Source organism: Clarias gariepinus, chromosome 13, assembly GCF_024256425.1.
Source record: "Clarias gariepinus isolate MV-2021 ecotype Netherlands chromosome 13, CGAR_prim_01v2, whole genome shotgun sequence".
In the NCBI taxonomy this organism is placed as follows: domain Eukaryota; kingdom Metazoa; phylum Chordata; class Actinopteri; order Siluriformes; family Clariidae; genus Clarias; species Clarias gariepinus.
Genome location: NC_071112.1, coordinates 5737590 through 5760237, shown reverse-complemented (window position 1 = coordinate 5760237; position 22648 = coordinate 5737590). Strand labels below are relative to the sequence as shown.

Below are 22648 nucleotides of genomic sequence, written 5' to 3'. Positions count from 1 at the left end.
GGAAACAGAACACTTTGTATTTGAACTACATTTCCCATATAGATTTTCGATTAGTTTTTTTGCAAATATTAATGTTATTTTTTAACGATTATTTGTTGTCGGTTTGAGGTTAATAACCCAACTTTGCGCTTGTGTGTGTGATATTTTTGTATTTTATTTAAAAAAAAACATATATGGTTTTCCCAAAACAAACATTTTATATATAAGCGCGTTCGGGTGCATGTTTTAAATTCTTTAATATTACACCAGAAGTTTAGCAACTTAACCAGAATCAGTTATGATAAATATTTCGGTTAATAATCTGGGGGTTTAAAAAATATAAACATAAAGGTTGAACGAAAGGCGCACGAGCGCGTCACGAACTCAGATGGCTCAACCCGGAAACTGTAATTCAACCTGACCGTAATACTTCGAGTAGACGGACACTACACAAACCAAGAAAAAACAAAAAGGGGAAAGTTTGGCTCGGTTGCCTGGAGGCGACACAAAAACCGTGATATCACCAAAGCACAGACACTCAAGTGAGATTTTTTTTTTTGCTAATAAGGCTGTTTGCGTTGTTTGTTTTAAACGCGAAAAGAGAATAAATCCTAAATCCTGTCCTTGAATGTCTAGACAAATAATAAAACACTTAACAACAACAGCGATGATGATGATGATGATGATGTTTTGAATGCAGAGGAATGGTCATCATCTCCAAACCAAAACATCTGACATCACACCCAAGGGACTGGAGGTAAGGCTCCCCTGTTTCCTCGTATATAAACTACTATTTCGTTTATTTCTGACGTGTTTCTATTATAAACATTCCATGCACTTTCATTGTTTTTTTTTTTTCATAAAAAGATATGCAACGTTTAAAACAAAACTAAATGATCTTTTAAAGTTTATTTTATAGAAGTAAGTTGTTTTAGTTTGAGTGTATATAAGCAGTGCACAGTAACCGGTAAGAAATCTACAGTACGCTGAACGGACGTTATCGCGATATTACCGTTACGATACACGTTATCGTGAAATATCGCGAGATTTCTGCGTGGTAAGTTTTGTAGATGAGGCGCACACAAAAAACCCTAATGCTTGTTTTTTGTAATACAAGGTGATATAAAAAAGACAGAGATCTGGTCACTTTCGCTGCATGTCCTCCCTCAGATGTCCTAAAACCTGGCAGTAGAATTCGCCATTGACGCCGAAAGTCTGAAAAAATGATTAGCATGCACTTGGTTGAGCTGCGTCCCTGCCTTGTCTTGGAGATGGGTTCTTCCCCTCTAAAGAACGCTACTTCGTCTCAGGGTCGTACCCATACACCCACGTCTCGCCACCGGTAATGATCCTCGAAATGAAGGACGGAGGAACTTGGCACACTGACGGGGGTCTTGGCAGACTTTGACGCGATGCTCCTTCTGCTCCTGGGTCAGCATCCTGGGGACGAACTTGGCAGTGACACAGATCACATGTGAGGATTGCCTGGACTGTTCCAAATGACATGGCGTGTTGTGGATTCTTCTCTGGTGATCATCATGTACAAGTTGCCGCATGGTTTCGACATTTTCTGCGGGTCGAGTTCGTTGAAGGTCTTACTGTCCACTAGTCTCGAAACGTTTTGATATCACCTCATATGAAGCAGTCGTATAAAAGTGAAACATTTGCTTCATAAAATGTCTAAAAATAATGTGACCATGACATTTTACACCCTTGTCCTGAATGTGAACTTTACTTCTCTTTCTGTTGCGTCTCTTTCTTTTCAGCTCTCTCAGCTGTGTTTCTGACTCAAATATTTATAAAGAGCTCTAGTCACCTGACTGAGTACACGTTTCGGAAATTAAAGATTTGCATGTTCAAACGAAAAAAAAAAATACTAATCAAGTTTTATCTCTTAAGGGTGTTAATACTTTTGCAAGCCCTTGTAGATTTTGCTCATTGGTTTGCATGATGTAGCCTAGAGTAAAATGTGTGTGTGTGTGCGCGATGAAGCAGGATGAACGCCTGTGCCATAAAACATAAATCATGTATTCAGTATTGTGATATTGATTAACTAGTGATGCTTTAAGCACAATAAAAAACGTCTAATATCAGCCGAGCACTAGAAAAGGTTTTTTTTCTTGTGTTTTTTTTTGAAAAAGAGAGAATTAGACCTGAGGTGCTGTGTGCCTCGAATCTGTTTACACACTTTGAGATCGTAATTCCACATTTTAATTTAATCAGTTTTCAGCTCACAGCGTTATGGATGTCCATCATCAGTTAAATAGAAAAACCCGAGAACCTGAAGTGAGACCTGGTGTGTTCCAAAACACTTGCTTTTAATACAGTACTTCAGTATCGACAGGATAGCGAGCGAGCGAGAGAGAGCGAGTGATAGCCGATCAGTGTGCTGCATTTTGTATGAGGTCATTACAGCCTCATTACAAGCAGACACACAAAGGAGCAGCAGGTTGTGTTACACACTCGAAGATATCGCCGTTTCCTCACTCACTCAACAGACGGTAAACAGCTAACCTCATACAGGGGGGTATTTTTGCACCAGTGCCACAAACCGTATGTTTTTTTTTTTCCTGTATCCACATTTGGTGTTGTGTTGTCTCGTTTATGATTTTCTCCTAATGGCACACTGTGGTGGTATTTCTTTGTATATACTGTATAGTCTCATACATCTGGTTTTGTTTTGGCCCCTAAATGTTGTAGTCTGATAAAAACTTCTTGTGAATAAATGGAGCTCACTGCAGTTGTTCCCGTGAACGCTCAGCAAGTGGAACACCTGATCCTTGAAAATGGACCGCGTCTGTCTGTCACACAATCAATCATGAATGCTACTTGCACAATTAAGAATCGAGTCCAGCGTTTCTCCAGGAGATTGGTTCCAGAGCCTATATTATGCATTGAGGTGACCCCGACCATATCTAGACAGAATCTTCCCAGAACCTCCCACATTGAGTTCCAGCTCCTTCCCCACGAGTAAAGTTCTGAAAGCCAGTTTTGGCACCAAGGCCTCTACCTCTTACTGCCCCCAATCCACAATGCACTAGACCCTGACTAATCCTTCTGCATTTATTGGGCCCACAGGAAATATTGTAACCTCCCAGTTTGGCGCTGGTCTGTTGGGGTTTACCCCAGTCAACCGGACGGTCTCCTCCCTACGGGTGTGTATTGGGGAACGTCCTCTTGGAGTCTGTAGGGGGAGTGCTGGAAGGCGCTCCTATAGGGGAGTCCATAGTTGTACTAGAAGACTTTAATGATTTATTATTGGATTTCTGTATTGATGATAAACACCATGTTTAAACCTAAGGGTTCTCATTGGTATACTTGGTATCAGGGCACCCTAGGTTGTGGTTTAATGACTGTAGTTCTCTGTACAGTATCCTCGGATTTGCAACTCCAAGAGGGGGCCGGACCTGTTAAGTGATCACTACCTGGTGGTGAGTTGGATCAGATGGTGGGGTAAAATGGCAGACAGACCTGTTAGACCCAAACATGTACTGAGGGTTTGGTGGAAGGATTAGGCGGAGACCTTTAATTCCCACGTCTATCAGAGCTTCTCCTGCATTCTGATGGAAAATGGAGACATTAAACAGCAGTGGGTTGTCGAACGTTTTGTGCCAGGGTAATGGAGAGGAGGGTGCAGATGCTCTGCCCTGGCTGTGGATCAATGGACCAGCTCTTTACCTTATGAAGGATCATGAGGGGCTTAAAGGGAGTTCGCCCAACATGTCTACATGTGCTGTGTCCTTGGAAAAGGCATATGACCATGTCCCTTGTTGGGATCCTTTGCAGGGTCCTTAGGGGCATTACACCTATGGGTCTGGCCATTTAGCACATGAAATTAATCCCATGATTGGAAAAACTGGACTGGAATGCCTTGACTGGATCAAGTCAGCCATGGCAAAGTGTTATGCAGTATTCATAATGATAATAAAGTTGACTCAATAAGCAACTGGAGACGATTTTAACAAAATCTGAATTTGTAGTGAGCGTACAAGTGTTTCAGGGAGTGTATCAGATCTGTCCCAGATAAGGAAAAAAACTCAATTCAGTTATGAATCGGGATTCTTTTGTGTACCGGGTCATATATCGACTCAAAAATGATTTTAAATGATTTATTATATTAATAGTGGAGATGGGGCATCGGTGGCTCAGCGGAAGGTTTCTCGCATGAGGCCCGGGTTTGATTCCTGCACTGGAAAAACGGGAGGATAGTGTCAGGAAGGGTTTCCGGTGTAAAACCTGTGTCAAGTTGTGTGCGGATTTGGTCGGCCCACTGTGTCGACCGCTTAGCGGGAACAGACGAAAGACCAACAAACAACATTAATAATAGAGATGCACCGGTCATCAGCCATCCGGGATCGGCTGGTTAGTTTGTAATGTTTAAATTCTGCGCTTGGTTTGTAAATGAGAAAACTATCATTATAAGGAACAGAAGTCTTAAAAGTGTATCAAAACGGAAAATGTAGAGTAATATTAAATGAGGATCTTTAGAAAACTCGATTAATCAATTAGAGTGTATGCTAGTGTATGTAGAGTGTCTAAGAAGAAGGATGCATCCATGAATGATGGGTTGAATGGGTGTAGTATATATACTGTATGAAAGCATCACCGTCATGTGGAATTGATCCATCTGGGTTCAGGGTCACATCAAGGTCAAAACCAGTTTTCTTCATCCCTGTTGATGCCCTTGACATTGAGTTCTGTTTGCTTCGTTTGAGCAGGATTGACCCAAAACACAGTAATACTCAATAATACCAAGTACAGAAACAATATCAACTGACAGACAGACTTTATTGATTCTGAATGAAATTCCAGAAATCTTAACAAAAACAAAAGTGCTTGGACCCCTCGTGAGGATCAACTCATCTAGATTACTAAAAGTTAATCAGATGTTTCATATCTCTTGTGTTTCTTTACACACTGACTACAGAACTTTAAATCTCGGAGTATCACATGACGAGTTGGAGTTCTCTAACCAGAGCGAGTCCAGCACGTCCTCTTTAGCTGCATGCTTCTAAAAACACACTGATGGTCTAGACTTAAACAAATACTACTTTAAGAGAGATTTTATCTGTTGACGGTATATCACATTACATCACTTTCAAAAAATAATTCAGATATTTATTACTGGAATATGATAAGTTTCAGTTACAAATGTGAAAAAAAAAACAATTTCTAAGATTTCTGGGGCAAACTCTGGGCCGGAGGTAAGATTCAAGCCCCCAGCCCTGGAAGTGCGAGGTGACAGTGCTAACCACTAAGATTATGATTCAATCATTTGTCAAATGTACCTTAAAGCAAATTTTCATTCAAATGTCCCAAGCAGGGGTCAGAGGTCAGGGTCAGAGGTCAGAGCCAGGATGCAGCGCCCCTTGGAGCTGAAGGGGTTAAGGGCCTTTCTTGCTCAAGGGCTCAACAGAGGCAGCTTGGCGGTGTTGGGACTCGAACCCCCAACCTTTCAGTCAGTAACACAGAGCCTCAACTGGTTGATGACATTGATCGATTCACAACTTAAACTTAGCTTGTTTATTACTTTTGCTAAAACAACAACTGATTATTAACCAGCAGTTCTTAAAATAAATAAAAAATAAAGTTGCCATGAAATAATTCTGATTTAAGTATTTACATTGAAAAAAACACTTACATAAACATAACATTTTTGGAAACAAAGGTTTAAACAACATGATGTTCTTGACCATACACACCTGGTGACATGCAGTACCTGCTTCTGTACACAAGAGGGCAGTATGTGTCAGGGTTTGATTGGATTGTTTTATGTGGAATATTATACAGACTTTTTATGCTGTTGTAAACATTCTAAAATTATTATTATTTTTTTTAATTGCAAAGTTTTTTGGTTGGCTTAAATTGTTTTTTTATGTGGATAAAATGTTTTAATCTATTTTAGAAGATAACACAAGTCATCCTCTTTATCAGGCAGAGCATGGATAAAATAATGAACGAATAATTTCACCCCCTGACCTGGAATAATTTTCTGGAAGGTTGTAGGAAGAACTGGCGAAAGTGGAGAACATTTTTGTCAGAAACCTCCGTCCATTTCGAGACCGATTCAGATTCCGATCATTTGACTCGTCTCGCCAATAAGAGTCGACTCCTTCAGCATCCAAGCTTATAGGAATAAAATCTTTCAGGTTTCAGTTTCAAACAAGGACTGAAGCTGTTCAGTGTAATTTAACTCCACCTTCTAATGATTGCGATGTAATGCATTGATTATATTGCAATAAAATAAAGGGAATAATCACCTGTTTTAAATAAAGCTGCATCGTTTAGCCACCTGATTCCAATCTGTCCCGAATCGGATGGGGTTGAGAGGGGCGTATAAACCTTTTAGAATCTGTTCAGTAGTAAATATTATCCATGAAACACTTTTCTCTCTTGCTTTATTCAGAACATGATAACTGAATACAAAGTAGTGTAGAAATAGTTTACAAATACAGCTGAGAGATATCACTCCTTTAATTTCTTTACGTAAAGAGTGGAAATAAAAAAGTGAGCAGGAGTGAGCAGAAGCAATCGTGCGAGTGTGTAAACCCGTGTATGTAGAAGAGGGTAGATAGCACTTTCCTAGATAGCACTTTCCTAGATAGCACTAGTGTGTTGTAAAAAGGCATATTTACCTCTGGTTACTTAACGGAAAGGTGAATTCCTCATCAGTTGGGGTTGGGTTTTAATTCACAAGTCGTAGGGAAGCCTTTATGTTTAAATGATCGTGTATTAGCTTCTTATTTTCCTGATTTTGTTCTGACCCTTGATAATTGTTGAACGGTTTCAGGTCAGCAGTGTTTGGTGGTGGCACTTATTCACACGACTAGAGCTCACGTTTTTCATGCGAATGCTGCAAGTCGATTAGAACTTTATACGTCTGGATCATATCGATTTAGTTCTTTAACAGAGACACAAAGCCTTTAATGTCTTACTTCATGTATACAGGAACATCCTAAAAGGTCAAATCTAAGTCAGTAAAAAAAGCTGAAGACAACTTTAACCAGCGATGCAAAGCATGTTTTTTTTAATATTAAGAAAATAATGAGAAAAACGTCACGTTGATTCACGTTGATAGACGCCTCGGTTTTTTTTTGGAATGAACACACAGTTGATGCAAGTTGTTGCCAGGCATCAGAAGGAATTTTCAACCTGAGAGACAGAGAGAGAGATCAAAGCGAGCACACACTGTTTAAGCAGCCCCGCCCCTCCAGCTGTCAATCACTGCATGCTTGCTTTGGGAAATGGCCCATAAAATGAGTTCGGACTTCAAAGTGCTTCATCTTTGACATCTCTTTAATTTAACTGACCTGACGAGCGCCGGTTTCCTCCACTTGACTTGACTTTTTATTTAAAAAAAAAAAAAAAAACTTGACTCATCCTGAATGACATAACAAATCACAAAGCCTCCCTTTCTTAGCATCATTGTCGAATTTCTCAACGAGTTGAAAAGATGGAAATGCCATTCCCTTTTCATTCCTCTTTATTCTACGGTGTTTACTATACATGGCCGTTTTTAAACTAGTTTTTATTAATCATCAGAAAAGAATTAACCAAGAAGAGATCAGGAACGATTTAGTAACAGGTTCAGTAAGACAATCCGGAGTGTATATCAAGGCACAGCCATCTTCAAGTGTCTTCAAGAAAAATCTGCATCACAAGCCACGTTCTATGTTTTACGCTTGTTTCTTTTTTTTGTTCGGCGTTCGAGCCACAAGGCTAATATTGCTAACAAATTCTAAGGAGCTTATCTTCGGATTAAAGTGTAAATCTCACACTTGCCGACTCGGTTACACCGTGTCTATGTAAAAATATCATAAATTAACAGAATAGATTTGTGTTTAAGAACTAAAACCAAATAAAATCAAATAGAGCTACATTGGGACTACAGAATAAATCGTTACCCTAAATCACTTCTAACGTTGTCTTCAAGCTTAGCGAATTCACGATGGCTGATAAACCGTGTCCTTAAAGAACCTGACGCTGACGTTGATTCGACACTAAAAGAACCATCAATTTTTAACTCCAGACTTAATAATTTCAACTTTTTGAATTAGCTGTTTTCTGCATCTCTGACTCCGCCCCTTCTGCTATGTGGATTACCAACACGTTCCACAGTGGAAGTTTTCAGTAGTTGTAGAACATCACATGGAATAAAACATGGCAGGTTGTGCTGTCATGGGAAAATAATCAACAGCGTGATGTGATCGGTAATACTCTGGCTTGACTTATTTATTAATTTCTTTCTTTCTGTAATGACGCATCCCGAATCGTCTTATCCCTCAGATATCAGGAATATTGAAGAATATACTGAACATCGTACAATTTATCCATTTATGGTTACGCTGATTTGTTTTGGAAACATATTGACTCTTGCTCTAACTTTCACACAGTGTTTCCTCACTAGCATCTGGTCTTAAAGTTCATTATATAAATGTATATAAATAAAATATCTATTATAATATATGGACATGTATATAATGTATGTATATACACTACCGCTCTGAAGTTTGGGATCACTTTCTAACTCCAGGGCCGTTTTTGATTTTTATTCCTTTTTACACTGTAAAACAATCCTGAAGGCGTTTATCCAAAATACGCAATAATTTTCAGTAGGTTTTGGGTTCCTCTTGTCGGTTTCAGCTCTGGTCCCTCGGGGTGTGGCTCCACAGGGCTTCTGGGTGTGTGCTGTGGTGTCCGGCACCAAGAGGTTGGCAGCGGATTGTTTGGGTGCTGTGGGTTGTGGGGTGGGCCTCTGTGAATTGGACTTGTTTGTCCAGTGCCATGAATGCCATAGTGCTCAATGAGATTGAGAGTCTGGGTCTTAGGCTCTTTGCTTGCTGGTCCCTGTGTGCAGCAGGCTACGGTCCACTGGGTGTTCTGATACCTTTCTATCATAACCAGATTTGACATTTTGTCGATTTGTGCTGCATTGGCTTTTCTGTGGGATTAGACATCTTTTTTTTTTGTTTCCTTTTTGCTAAAAACTATTTTTGTGTGTAACTGTGTGTTGTACATGCATGGAGCTGCTCCAGATGTTTGGATGTTTGCGTGGCAGATTTTTACACCTCCCTCCTCTTACACATTGGGGGGAGGAAGGGGGGGTAGTCACACCTGGGGTCAAAGGCCATGGTGAAAAATTTAACCCTTAACCCTAATTTGAAAATATCTGTTTTTATGTTCTTATTACTGTGAGTTATTACTGATGGCACCATGAACAATAACGCACAGTCACTAAACCGGACCGAATCCATAATGAATCTCGAGCTGTAACTTTAAAGTTCTTAAACTTTATGAACGATTTTCTGGTATTGCGCAACATCAATATGTGAAAATGTACAGCTGAACATTGATAAGTACTGAATATTTATTAAAAACTATGATCATTGAAAAAATCCTGTGAATAAAACACTTGCTGCTGTTGGAAAACAAACAACATTAACGGTAACAATGGGCTGCGTCATTGTGTTTTTATAACTGTTTAATAACTTTAAGTCGTTTATTCCTTATCAATCGAGTCTGAACATTATGTGAAATTTGGAATTATAACCATTTACACTCTTAAGATGCATTTCTCAGTGTTTTTGCTTTTGCTACTACACTCACGCGCAAACACACACCAGTGCATTATTACATCGGAACAGCATCTTCCTCTTTTTCTTTGCTTATTTTGAAAATTGATTTGAATCATAGTTAATAAACGTCCTCTTTGGTGTCTAAACGTGTTCAAATACAAGTTTATAACAATGTATTTCGAAAGTGAAATGTTTGCGAGAGGATTTTCCTTATCACATGGTTAAAGTCTAACGATTTGGTAACTCATCACCAGGAGGAGGCGCTGTTTGACAACATTAACGCACATTACAGTAAAAGGACAAAGATAAAGGGCGCAAACAATGGTAAAAGACGTCGTGTAGATTTTTCCCAGTTAGCTAATCCGACTGATGACGTAAATTGTGCTGTCTGGATAGCTACACTAAAGTTCCTGAACAATTCCTAGCAGTCCAGATAAATGACTGCGAGAAAGAACGAGCTGTGACGGTCACCTTGTCACTATGTTTTCTCTCTGTTTCTTCTCCTTTTCCTCCCGGAGTGACGGATTGTCATTTCTCCCCGTGACCTTCTCGCTCCGCGACATGTTACGATGCAAAGCCGCCATAAGAGGACCGGACGCTAGCTGCGTGTCAAAGGAGACTAAATCCCACAACAAAAACAAAAACGCAGCCACATTGACACCTGTCTCGCATCCTTAAACTCTGTCCCACTGATGAAGAGACAAAGCTTCCGAGTCTTCGCAGTGTGAGGGACACCAGCGTGAGGCTTTAACGCGTCCTGAAGCTAATTCTTTCACGAGGATGGTTTTGGATTCTTCCAGAGTTGTTTTGTCTGAGATCCTCTCAAGATTCAATCCCTCTCCGCTCTCGTGTTTATAAAAGACACATTCCTGCCGTCTGAATGCCGTGACCCTCAGCGCTAGCCCCTGTTTGGCTTTCTGCTCCATCTCTTTCCGCAAACACCTCCTTAAAAGCACTTTCTTCACTTTTTTATCGGTCTCCTCTGTTTCTTTCCCACTAGCTCCTTCTCACGTTTTTTTTTTCTTCTTCTTGTTTTTAATGACGTTTGCAGATGTGCTTAGCCCCCCTCCTACCGCTGCCACAAGAACATTTTCCGCACAGCTTTATCAGCGAGACTTTGCTAACCGGAGAGCCGCAGCAGTGTGCTTGTCTTCGAGGAAGATTTCGGATCAAAGCCGAGCACTAAACACACATGCCATACCTCTGGGTAAATACAGACGTTTCCCAACAGGGTCTGCATTTTTCCTGCGCCTGGGTGTCCCTGTTTCAGGATTAATATGAAGAATAATACACTTGGGGGCATGCTGAAACAGGAAAATAATCAGTGACAGAGTGGTGACCTGACACAAAGTATTTTCTAATAACATCTCATCCGAAAATGTTTTATTCCTTTTATACGACAAGGGATTGCCAAAGATTACAATTTAAAATGTTTATCAGTTCATAGTTACATTTAATTAAGACAAGTAAGTTCTATGTTGTATATAAACTTCAATGGATAGATAAATAAACGGCCAAAACGCAGTATTGGGGCTAATTTAATTATTTTTATTTTATACATATAATATAGAAAATGAAGACATTTGAAGTTTATGCAACATGGAAGTGACCAATCTTGCTTCCTTTAAAAATTTCAATTTGCTAACTTCAGCCTTTTTGGAGAGATGGTTTTATATGTGCCGCAAAAAGGGCCATTTTTCAGCGTTATACTGTCTCACTTCAAATGAACATGATTCATTTAGTTTTGATACTAAAATTGGTGTAACATTCTAGAAGCACATGACCGGTAAAAATTGTTGCTTAAATTAAAGGATTCTGGGCTTTAGGTAGAAGCTTAATACCGTGAGTCGCCGCGATTGCCCGCCGATGTTCCGCGAAGTTCTGTAAGGACCGCAAGCTTCCGCGAGGACCGGCAAAAAGAATTAAACATGTTTAATTTTTCGCGCGGAAAGATGGAAGCGTACTCACAGTGCCAAAAAACTCGCTGGTGAAACATAAAGAACCGACTTATGGCCACCGCGCGAAACCGCGTAGGTGAGATAGGGGTATAGGAAGTAAAAGATCTGTAGTTTCCGTCACATTCATGTTGCAGTATCATGTTGCATGTGAAATCTAAACTGGTCAAGTTTCATCCAAATGACAGATAAGATCGTTGAAAGATTTGAATTAAAAAAGTTACGGACACTACAGACATAAAAGGGCATGAAATTGTATTTAGCAATGTATTTCTTTTTCTCTGATAAAAATGTGTATAGTACTGTATTTACAAAAATTGAAGCATGGATCGGGAGATAAGAAGCATGTTAAAAGTATTATGAAAAATGGTTTTATGCTACTAGGCACTTTGTGAGACACTTTTAAGCACTAATACTGTACCATGTTTTGGGGAAACTAAGTATGAAACTTTTTGCTAATGCGTGTAGTTCCACTACATATGGAGGCCTTTGGTACACCCAAAAACTCACTTGTCGAGTTTCCACTAGTAAATTTAATATTGTCCTCCAGAATCACATGAACTAAGTGTTTTTAATAGACGGCATGATGGTCTAGTGGTTAGAACTGTCACCTTGCACCTCCAGGGTCCGGGTTCGATTCCCTTCTCTGTGTGCATGGAGTTTGTATGTTCTACCCGTGCTTGGTTCGTTTCCTCCGGTACTCTGGTTTCCTCCCACAGTTCAGACCTGCAGGTTAGGCTAATGGGCGTTCCCAATTCCCCGTAGTTTGTGAATGAGTGTGTGAGTGTGTGTATGTGTGTGTGTCCTGCTATGGATTGGATCTGAAGTCTCCTGGTATAGGCTCCAGGCTCAGGCGACCCTGAATGCAGGTTAAAGCGGTATAGATGATGAGTGAGTGAGTGTTTCTTATAAAATGTATCTCTTTACGCCTTGAAACTCCTCGTTATCAGACCTCGAACTGTGCATTTGTGTTTTTGCATATGTCAGGTAGAACCAAAGTTATTATTACTTTTATCAAGGGTAAATTTTACCACTTGCAGAATATGTGTAACTCTCAAAATGAGCGTATTATTATTATTATTATTATTATTATTATTATTATATATAAATAAAAAAAAAGATTGCTGCAGAGATATCTAAACTGTTTGATTGCTGCCCACACACACACACACACACACACACACACACACACACAGACATTCACGGGGGAAATTTTGTCGTTGTGTTAAGGCAGGCAGAGTATCGAGGGGTAAAAAGAGGCTGAATGTGAGAGGAGATGGAAGAAGAGACAGCTGGATAGAAGGAGAAGAATAAAGGGGGAGGAAAGAGTGACGGAAGGACAGTCACACCACACTGCGTAGATAAGATGGCTAGTGGAGATGGTGTGTATATGTGTGTGGGTGTGTGTGTGGGTGTGGTACACGGCACAGTCTAGTAGATTCCACCTTGATTCGATAAATCACGGGCTCAGTATACTGTAAATTATGTATTAAATGAACATGTACAAAGCTTAATTTAATTGTATGCCAATTGCTAACAATTGCAATTGTGTATTAATAATAAAAAATCTTATTTTTATATATATTTCTACTTTCTTTTAATGTTTTGGAACCTCAACGAAGCAATATCAAGGTATAATTTGTAGGGTTCATACCAAACCATACAAATACACAGCCACACATCTGCTTAGTGACTAAACATCTGTTTGTAAGTTAAACAGTAAATTTAAAAAGTCCAATGCTGAGCATCTAAAAGCACATAGTTTGTTTGTTTTTTCATAATCACCAATTGAAATGTTTCATGTTAAAATACATGATTTTAAGTGTGTTGTGTATAAAACTTGAACAGGACGTCACATCCATAACCTGATAATGTCTATGTTCACATTACCAGCCTAAAGAGACGCAGTTTTTTTACACTGATGTGACACGGATCCGGCAGCATGGTGGCGTAGTGGCTAGCCCTGTCGCTTTGTACCTTTAGGGTCCTGGTTTGGGTCTCTGATTAGGCTAATTGGCGTTCCCAAATTGCCATTAGTGTGTAAATGAGTGTGTGTGTGTGTGTGTGTGTGTGTGTGGCCTGTGATGGAGGTACACCCTGTCCAGGCTGTACCCCACCTCATGCCCCAAGTATTCTAAGATAGGCTCTTTGCCCCTTAGGGGTAAAGCGATGAGTGAGTGAGTGAATATATAAATATATAATTTTTAAGGATTTAATTAATTTTAGGTGATGAGGCTACATTAAAGGCTATGCTAAATAATTCTCAGATACTAAGCAACTGCTGCTTCCTGTAGAAATGTTGAATGTACCAGAACAAGTGCATCGATACTGCTACTACTACTACTAGTACTACTATTACTGGTACTACTACAACTACTATTGCTGCTACTACTAGTACTACTACTGCTACTACTATAACTAGTAGTACTGGTGCTGCTGCTACTACTACTATTACTACTATTGCTACTACTACTACTGTTAGTAGTACTGCTGCTACTACTACTACTATGATTACTGCTACTACTACTATTACTACTACTACTTTTACTAGTACTGCTACTACTACTATTACTACTACTACTATTACTAGTACTGCTACTACTACTATTACTACTACTACTACTATTACTAGTACTGCTACTACTATTACTAGTACTGCTGCTACTGCTACTACTACTACTGCTACTACAGTAATACTATTACTAGTACTACTACTATTACTAGTACTATTACTATTACTAGTACTATTACTAGTACTACTACTACTATTACTAGTACTGCAACTACTATTACTAGTACTGCTACTATTACTAGTACTACTACTACTACTATTACTACTACTGTTACTAGTAATACTACTATTACTAGTAGTACTACTTCTACTGCTGCTACTATTTTTGCTACTACTACTACTACTACTACTAGTAGTACTATAACTACTGCTACTACTAGTACTACAACTACTAATACTACTACTACTACTACTGCTATTACTAGTACTATAACTATTATAACTACTGCTACTACTAGTCCTACAACTACTAATACTACTACTACTGCTACTACTAGTACTATAACTACTATAACTACTGCTACTACTAGTACTATAACTACTACTACTACTGATTCTACTAGTACTAGTACTGCTACTATTACTAGTAGTACTACTATTACTACTACTACTACTGCTACTACTAGTACTATAACTACTACTATAACTACTACTACTATCAGAGCTTATTCATTAGCATTTCTTCGTCTTTACATTTTTACCTCTTTTTTTTTGGGACCCTCCCCATGTGAACTTTTCAACTCGTAAACTCTCCGTGGCCTCTTTTCTCTTGTCCCACGTCGACCATCGAAGTGAATTCTTCCTTTTCAACCTTGCTTAAACTTCTCTTCTTTCACCGCTTCGACAGGCAGACGTGCCCTCTGGTCACATCATTCTCACAACACAATGACCATCTTCATTTTAGCCTTTGATTGACATGTCTTTTACACACACACACACACACACACATACACACACACACATACACACACACATACTGTAGCTTGTAGCTGTTTCCTCACTTGAATAGTATTACCTTTACTCCATTCACTTCTGCTTGTCTCTCATTCTCCGGCCTTTACATTCTGACTTTAAACGAAGAACCTCACAGTGTGTGCGTGTGTCTGTGTGTGTGTGCGTGTGTCTGGGTGTGTGGGTGTGTGTGTGTCTCTCTCTATTGGTTCACTGGCGCCACCGTGTCCTGCGGCTCTTTCAAAACCACTGTCATGCCCCACATGACGGCTCTTCCACGTATTGTCTGTAACACTTGACTCCATCTTTACCTGTCTGTTCCGTGCTTTCTTAACTCGTCCTCTAACGCTTGAAGTCTCTATTGCCTCGGAGTACAGGAAGATATTTAACCGAAGGGGAAGAGAGTTTGTGTGAAGTCCCTTTTGTGTGAATATCATTTTTCAGATATTTGTTCAAATACAAACGGTAACTAAAGAAAAGCACATTGGTAAAAAATTTGTGCGTAATTCACACAAATTCCGTGTAAAACTGCACTCGCAGTTGGCAAGCCTTAAAAATGTTCTTATCTTTATATTTATGGCATTTTGTTGACAAGTGGAGCTTGAAAATTCGCCCACCCCCTTAAGTGGGGAATGACAGAGAATGTTTGAGAACCACTGCATTATACAGAGGTGCTACTCAACACATTCTCGAATCCTGATCAAAAATCCCCCCTTGTCGTAGTCGAGGTTCTTGCGCTGCGCTCCAGAATAGAGATGCAGTAAACTTACAGCGATGACACTATGACCAGCAGCTTTAAATAAGGAAATGAGTATGAAAAGCGTAAGAAAATATGTATAAATCATAATGATCAGATTGCCCCTGATGAGCAAGCCGAGGGTGACGGTAGCAAGGAAAAACTGCCTGAGATGGTGATAGGAGGAAACCCTGAGAGACTCAACAGGCCTCACCTGGGTGATAACGGATCGTAGGGATTGTTCTGCAGTCATACTGTGTGTTAGGCGGCTGGAAGTTCAGTATAACAGGAGATGTGTTATTGGAGACTCAGATTCAAAACTGTAGGAAATTCCAGTTCTGAACCATTAAGTGACTGCAGTCACAAGTCGAGCCGAGTTCAAGAACGTGAAAGGCGAATAATCGCACAAAATGTGAAGAATATTTACAAATGAATACAAATTTAAACAAATGGAAAAGGTGTGGATGGATAGAAGGAAACCGATATAGTGGATAAACAAAAGAGGAGCACAAACGAAAGACGCTGGAGCAAATGAAAGCTGAACCCCAGTACACCACTACAACAGCAACTGCACTCTTTCTCTTTCCCTAAAAGACTGCGCTTCTGTCCGGTCTGTTCCACTTCTTCCTCTGTCAGCAGGGATCATTACTATTACCTCTGTTCTCCCAGTTACAGACTGGACAGGGAGTGTAACACACAACATGCTATCTGCTATCCTTTGACAGGGGTGAGAGTGACTACCCCTCTCACCCAGAGAGCACGCTGGGGTATCATTGGGAAACAAACTCCTCATCTCCGCACTAATAGGGTGATTACTGTCCTATTTCATTTACTGCGTTTTGTGTCCCAGTTCTGTCGAAACTGTCCGTATTCATTGAAACATGCATAAAAATCATGTATCATGAGCAGGTTTGATATACAGCAGCTTGTGGAAATATATAGCTGAATATAAGATCGGAATTGATGCATCAACACTGGTTAACTAATAAACAAACAAATAAATCAAGATCTACTTTAGTTTTTCTCCCAAAGTGTTCCCCGTCACTCCCTTAGATCTCGACCTGACGCTGTTGTGTGTGTGTGTGTGTGTGTGTGTGATGTAAACAAGACACTGTAAGGGAGTGTAAACTTACAGTTTAAAGATGCACTTTTAACAATGAGTGTAAGAAGGAAATGCAGAGCTAGAGAGAAAATAGTGATATAATAAAGAAGCAGAAAAATAAACGAAGGAAGAAAAGTAAAAATGGAAGAGAGGAAAGAAAGTAGAGGGAAGGTATAAAAAAGAGAAGGGGAAAAAGGATATAATGAATATGAAAGATATTATAAAATGAGGGAAGAGGGAACAAACAAGGAAGGAAGAAATGGTAAGCAAAGTAGGAAGGAAATACAAAAATAAAGGAAGGAAGAAAAGTAAAAATGGAAGAGAGGAAAGAAAGTAGAAGGAAGGTATAAAAAAGAGAAGGGGAAAAAGGATATAATGAAAATGAAAGATATTATAAAATAAGGGAAGAGGGAACAAACAAGGAAGGAAGGAATGGTAAGCAAAGTAGGAAGGAAATACAAAAATAAAGAACAAAGTAGGAAGGAAAGACAAAAATTAAGGAAGAAAGAAAGAAATAGAACGAAAAATGAGACACCAGAGAAACAGGAACAAAAGGGAAGACTGGATAAATAGATGAACGAATAAATGAAAAATACATTTATTTAAAAAAGAAAGAATTAATAATAACTAGAGAGGTACATTTCCTGAAGAAAATGTGAGTGGTGCTTGCCGTGGCGAAACTCTAACCCTCCATATCTCTACGACAATGGGATCTTGATAGCAACATGCTAATATAGCTAGCATCAAGCTAGCACCATGCTAATCAGCTAAACATCATGCTAATTACACTAGCATGATGCTAGGACCATTCTATACATGTGATTAGCGAAAAGTTAGCATAATGCTAGCGACATGCTAATAGCGTTAGCATCATGCTAGCGATGTGCTGATGAAATTAGCATAAAGCTAGAAACATGCTAATTTTGTTAGCATCATGCTAGCAAAATGCTAATCGCGTTAGCATCATGCTAACAGCATGCTAATGAGGGTGCTAGGGGGCGTGGCTCATGAGCATGATGATAAATGCAAAAGAGTGTCTCTACGACAGTCAGATCCACAGTTAAATCAATGTTAAGTCTGTAGGTGGTTAATTGCCCCCTGCGGGGGCAATTAACCACCCACCCCTTAGAAAAGTTACAGCACCCCGTTCCCGAAGATGGGCCGCACGGTTTGACACCTTACTCATGGGACTCAGTCAAAGTTGGTCTCAATGTTAAGTCTGTGGGTGGTTAATTGCCCCCTGCGGGGGCAATTAACCACCCACCCCTTCAAACAGTCAGAGTACCCTACTCCCGAATAAGCGGCACGGTTTGACACCTCATTCATGGGTCCACGACGAACGGTGCAAGACTCAGTCAAAGTTGTTCTCAGTGTTAAGTCTGTAGGTGGTTAATTGCCCCCTGCGGGGGCAATTAACCACCCACCCCTCAGAAAAGTCACAGCACCCCGTTCCCGAAGATGGGCCGCACGGTTTGACACCTCACTCATGGTACTCGGTCAAAGTTGGTCTCAATGTTAAGTCTGTGGGTGGTTAATTGCCCCCTGCGGGGGCAATTAACCACCCACCCCTTCGAACAGTCAGAGCACCCTACTCCCGAATAAACCGCACAGTTTGACACCTCATTCATGGCTCTACGACGAACGGTGCGGGATTCAGTCAAAGTTGTTGTCAGTGTTAAGTCTGTGGGTGGTTAATTGCCCCCTGCGGGGGCAATTAACCACCCACCCCTTCAAACAGTCAAAGCACCCTACTCCCGAATAAGCCGCACGGGCTGACACCTCATTCATGGGTCTACGACAAACGGTGCGGCACTAGTAATTTTTTTTAATTCCCATTATAAGTCAATGGGCAAAGTCGCCAAAATCCCCATTCAAATTCTATGGGGCAACTTTGGGGACCTCTCTTGCCCTGGGGGTCGAACTTATCCCCCTGTGCGGGTTATCTTCTGGCACAGGCTGCAAACCTCTTCAAATCTGGTAAGTTTGATGTCTCTACAAAATTCACTCTCTGCGCTATAATCCGTCAAAGTTGGTCTCAATGTTAAGTCAATGGGATTTTTCGGGCGGTTAATTGCCCCCTGCGGGGGCAATTAACCGCCCACCCCTTATAAAAGTCATAGCACCCCATTCCCGTATAGGCCGCACGATTTGACACCTTACTCAGGGGTCTACGACAAACGGTGCGGGACTAGTTACGCGCCGAACTTTCATACGGAAGAAGAATAAAAACTAGAAAGGTACATTTCCTGAAGAAAATGTGAGTGGTGCTTGCCGTGGCGAAACTCTGGCCGTCCATATCTCTACGACAATGGGATCTTGATAGCAACATGCTATATAGCTAGCATCAAGCTAGCACCATGCTAATCAGCTAAACATCATGCTAATTACACTAGCATGATGCTAGGAACATTCTATACATGTTATTAGCGAAAAGTTAGCATAATGCTAGCGACATGCTAATAGCGTTAGCATCATGCTAGCGATGTGCTGATGAAATTAGCATAACGCTAGCAAGATGCTAATTTTGTTAGCATCATGCTAGCAAAATGCTAATCGCGTTAGCATCATGCTAACAGCATGCTAATGAGGGTGCTAGGGGGCGTGGCTTATGAGCATGATGATAAATGCAAAAGAGTGTCTCTACGACAGTCGGTTCCACAGTTAAATCAATGTTAAGTCTGTGGGTGGTTAATTGCCCCCTGCGGGGGCAATTAACCACCCACCCCTTAGAAAAGTCACAGCACCCCGTTCCCGAAGATGGGCCGCACGGTTTGACACCTCACTCATGGGACTCAGTCAAAGTTGGTCTCAATGTTAAGTCTGTGGGTGGTTAATTGCCCCCGCAGGGGGCAATTAACCACCCACCCCTTCAAAGAGTCAAAGCAGCCTACTCCCGAATAAGCCGCACGGTTTGACACCTCATTCATGGGTCTACGACGAACGGTGCAAGACTCAGTCAAAGTTGTTCTCAGTGTTAAGTCTGTGGGCGGTTAATTGCCCCCTGCGGGGGCAATTAACCACCCACCCCTCAGAAAAGTCACAGCACCCTGTTCCCGAAAATGGGCCGCACAGTTTGACACCTCACTCATGGTACTCGGTCAAAGTTGGTCTCAATGTTAAGTCTGTGGGTGGTTAATTGCCCCCTGCGGGGGCAATTAACCACCCACCCCTTCAAACAGTGAGAGCACCCTACTCCCGATTAAGCCGCACGGTTTGACACCTCATTCATGGGTCTACGACGAACGGTGCAGGACTCAGTCAAATTTGTTGTCATTTGTTGTCTGTGGGTGGTTATTTGCCCCCTGCGGGGGCAATTAACCACCCACCCCTTCAAACAGTCAAAGCACCCTACTCCCGAATAAGCCGCACGGGTTGACACCTCATTCATGGGTCTACGACGAACAGTGCGGCACTAGTAATTTTTTAAAATTCCCATTATAAGTCAATGGGCAAAGTTGCCAAAATCCCCATTCAAATTCTATGGGGCAACTTTGGGGACCTCTCTTGCCCCGGGGGTCGAACTTATCCCCCTGTGCCGGGTATCTTCTGACACAGGCTGCAAACCTCTTTAAATGTGGTAAATCTGACGTCTCTACAAAATTCACTCTCTGCGCTACAATCTGTCAAAGTTGGTCTCCATGTTAAGTCAATGGGATTTTTGGGGCGGTTAATTGCCCCCTGCGGGGGCAATTAACCGCCCACCCCTTAGAAAAGTCATAGCACCCCATTCCCGTATAGGCCGCACGATTTGACACCTCACTCATGGGTCTACGACAAACGGTGCGGGACTAGTTACGCGCCGAACTTTCATACGGAAGAAGAATAAAAAAAAAAACTAGAGAGGTACATTTCCTGAAGAAAATGTGAGTGGTGCTTGCCGTGGCGAAACTCTGGCCGTCCATATCTCCACGACAATGGGATCTTGATAGCAACATGCTAATATAGCTAGCATCAAGCTAGCACCATGCTAATCAGCTAAACATCATGCTAATTACACTAGCATGATGCTAGGAACATTCTATACATGTTATTAGCGAAAAGTTAGCATAATGCTAGCAACATGCTAATAGCGTTAGCATCATGCTAGCGATGTGCTGATGAAATTAGCATACCGCTAGCAAGATGCTAATTTTGTTAGCATCATGCTAGCAAAATGCTAATCGCGTTAGCATCATGCTAACAGCATGCTAATGAGGGTGCTAGGGGGCGTGGCTTATGAGCATGATGATATATGCAAAAGAGTGTCTCTACGACAGTCGGTTCCACAGTTAAATCAATGTTAAGTGTGTGTGTGGTTAATTGCCCCCTGCGGGGGCAATTAACCACCCACCCCTTAGAAAAGTCACAGCACCCCGTTCCCGAAAATGGGCCGCACAGTTTGACACCTCACTCATGGTACTCGGTCAAAGTTGGTCTCAATGTTAAGTTTGTGGGTGGTTAATTGCCCCCTGCGGGGGCAATTAACCACCCACCCCTTCAAACAGTCAGAGCACCCTACTCCCGAGTAAGCCGCACGGTTTGACACCTCATTCATGTGTCTACGACGAACGGTGCAAGACTCAGTCAAATTTGTTGTCAGTGTTAAGTCTGTGGGTGGTTAATTGCCCCCTGCGGGGGCAATTAACCACCCACCCCTTCAAACAGTCAAAGCACCCTACTCCCGAATAAGCCGCACGGGTTGACACCTCATTCATGGGTCTACGACGAACGGTGCGGCACTAGTAATTTTTTTAAATTCCCATTATAAGTCAATGGGCAAAGTGGCCAAAATCCCCATTCAAATTCTATGGGGCAACTTTGGGGACCCCTCTTGCCCCGGGGGTCGAACGTATCCCCCTGTGCCGGGTATCTTCTGACACAGGTTGCAAACATCTTCAAATGTTGTAAATTTCACGTTTCTACAAAATCCCCTCTCTGCGCTACAAGCCGTCAAAGTTGGCCTCAATGTTAAGTCTATGGGACTTTTCGGGGCGGTTAATTGCCCCCTGCGGGGGCAATTAACCACCCACCCCTTAGAAAAGTCATAGCACCCCATTCCCGATTAGGCCGCACGATTTGACACCTCATTCATGGGTCTACGACAAACGGTGCGGGACTAGTTACGCGCCGAACTTTTGTCCGGAAGAATAATAATAATAAAAATAAAAATAATAAGTTCGCAAGAGAATAGTAGTGATGCTTTGCAAGCACCACTAATAATAAAAATAATAAGCCTGCAAGATAACAATAGTGATGCTTTGCAAGCACCACTAATAAGAGAGAAAGAGACGGGAGAGGACAGGTAGAGTACAAAAGCAGGAAAAAGGCGCAAAAGAGAACAAATAAAAAATGAACTAAGAAGGAGAAGACTGGCGATAAAGAAATAAACTAGAAAGAAATGAAAGAAAAAGAAAATTTAGGAAGGAAGGTTACATTTTTTATTAGGTTAATAAGGTGAAAGAGTTTATAGCAAACAAAAAAAATCTTTTGCACATTCTGTCTGTCCATCCTCCGGTCCATCGGTCCATTAGGAACAAACCGCTGATGTCTGTAGAAAAGCAGTGAAATCCCGGCGGTTAAATTGCGTCTGCAGCAGAACAGCAGCTCTCTTCACCTTTCAGGCCAGTTAGCGTGACAGGCCAGTTAGCGCAGAGGACGCTAACACACTAGCGTTGCTGAGCACGCTAAGTCTTATCTGCAGCCATGGCCCAGCCGCCTGGATGTCTAAATAAAATGAGGGAAAACCCTGAGACAAAATTTTCCCTCTCTTCCATTTCGTCTACGCTTTTCTCTGTTAAA

At 41.2% G+C, this 22648-nt stretch overlaps 1 protein-coding gene across 3 annotated transcripts in view; it reads left to right on the top strand.

Annotated features, from left to right (window-relative positions):
* Positions 1–437: 437 nt before the first annotated feature.
* wdpcp (WD repeat containing planar cell polarity effector) overlaps positions 438–22648 on the top strand; it is an 83571-nt gene continuing 61360 nt past the window's right edge. Inside the window, exons 1-2 of one of the 3 annotated variants that reach the window (XM_053510606.1) lie at positions 438–521; positions 616–736. In XM_053510606.1, coding sequence (XP_053366581.1) covers positions 684–736 — 53 coding nt within the window. In that variant the 5' untranslated portion in view covers positions 438–521; positions 616–683. Of the gene's footprint in view, positions 737–22648 lie in introns of all 3 variants that reach the window. The other 2 variants (XM_053510607.1, XM_053510608.1) reach the window with 2 other exon arrangements.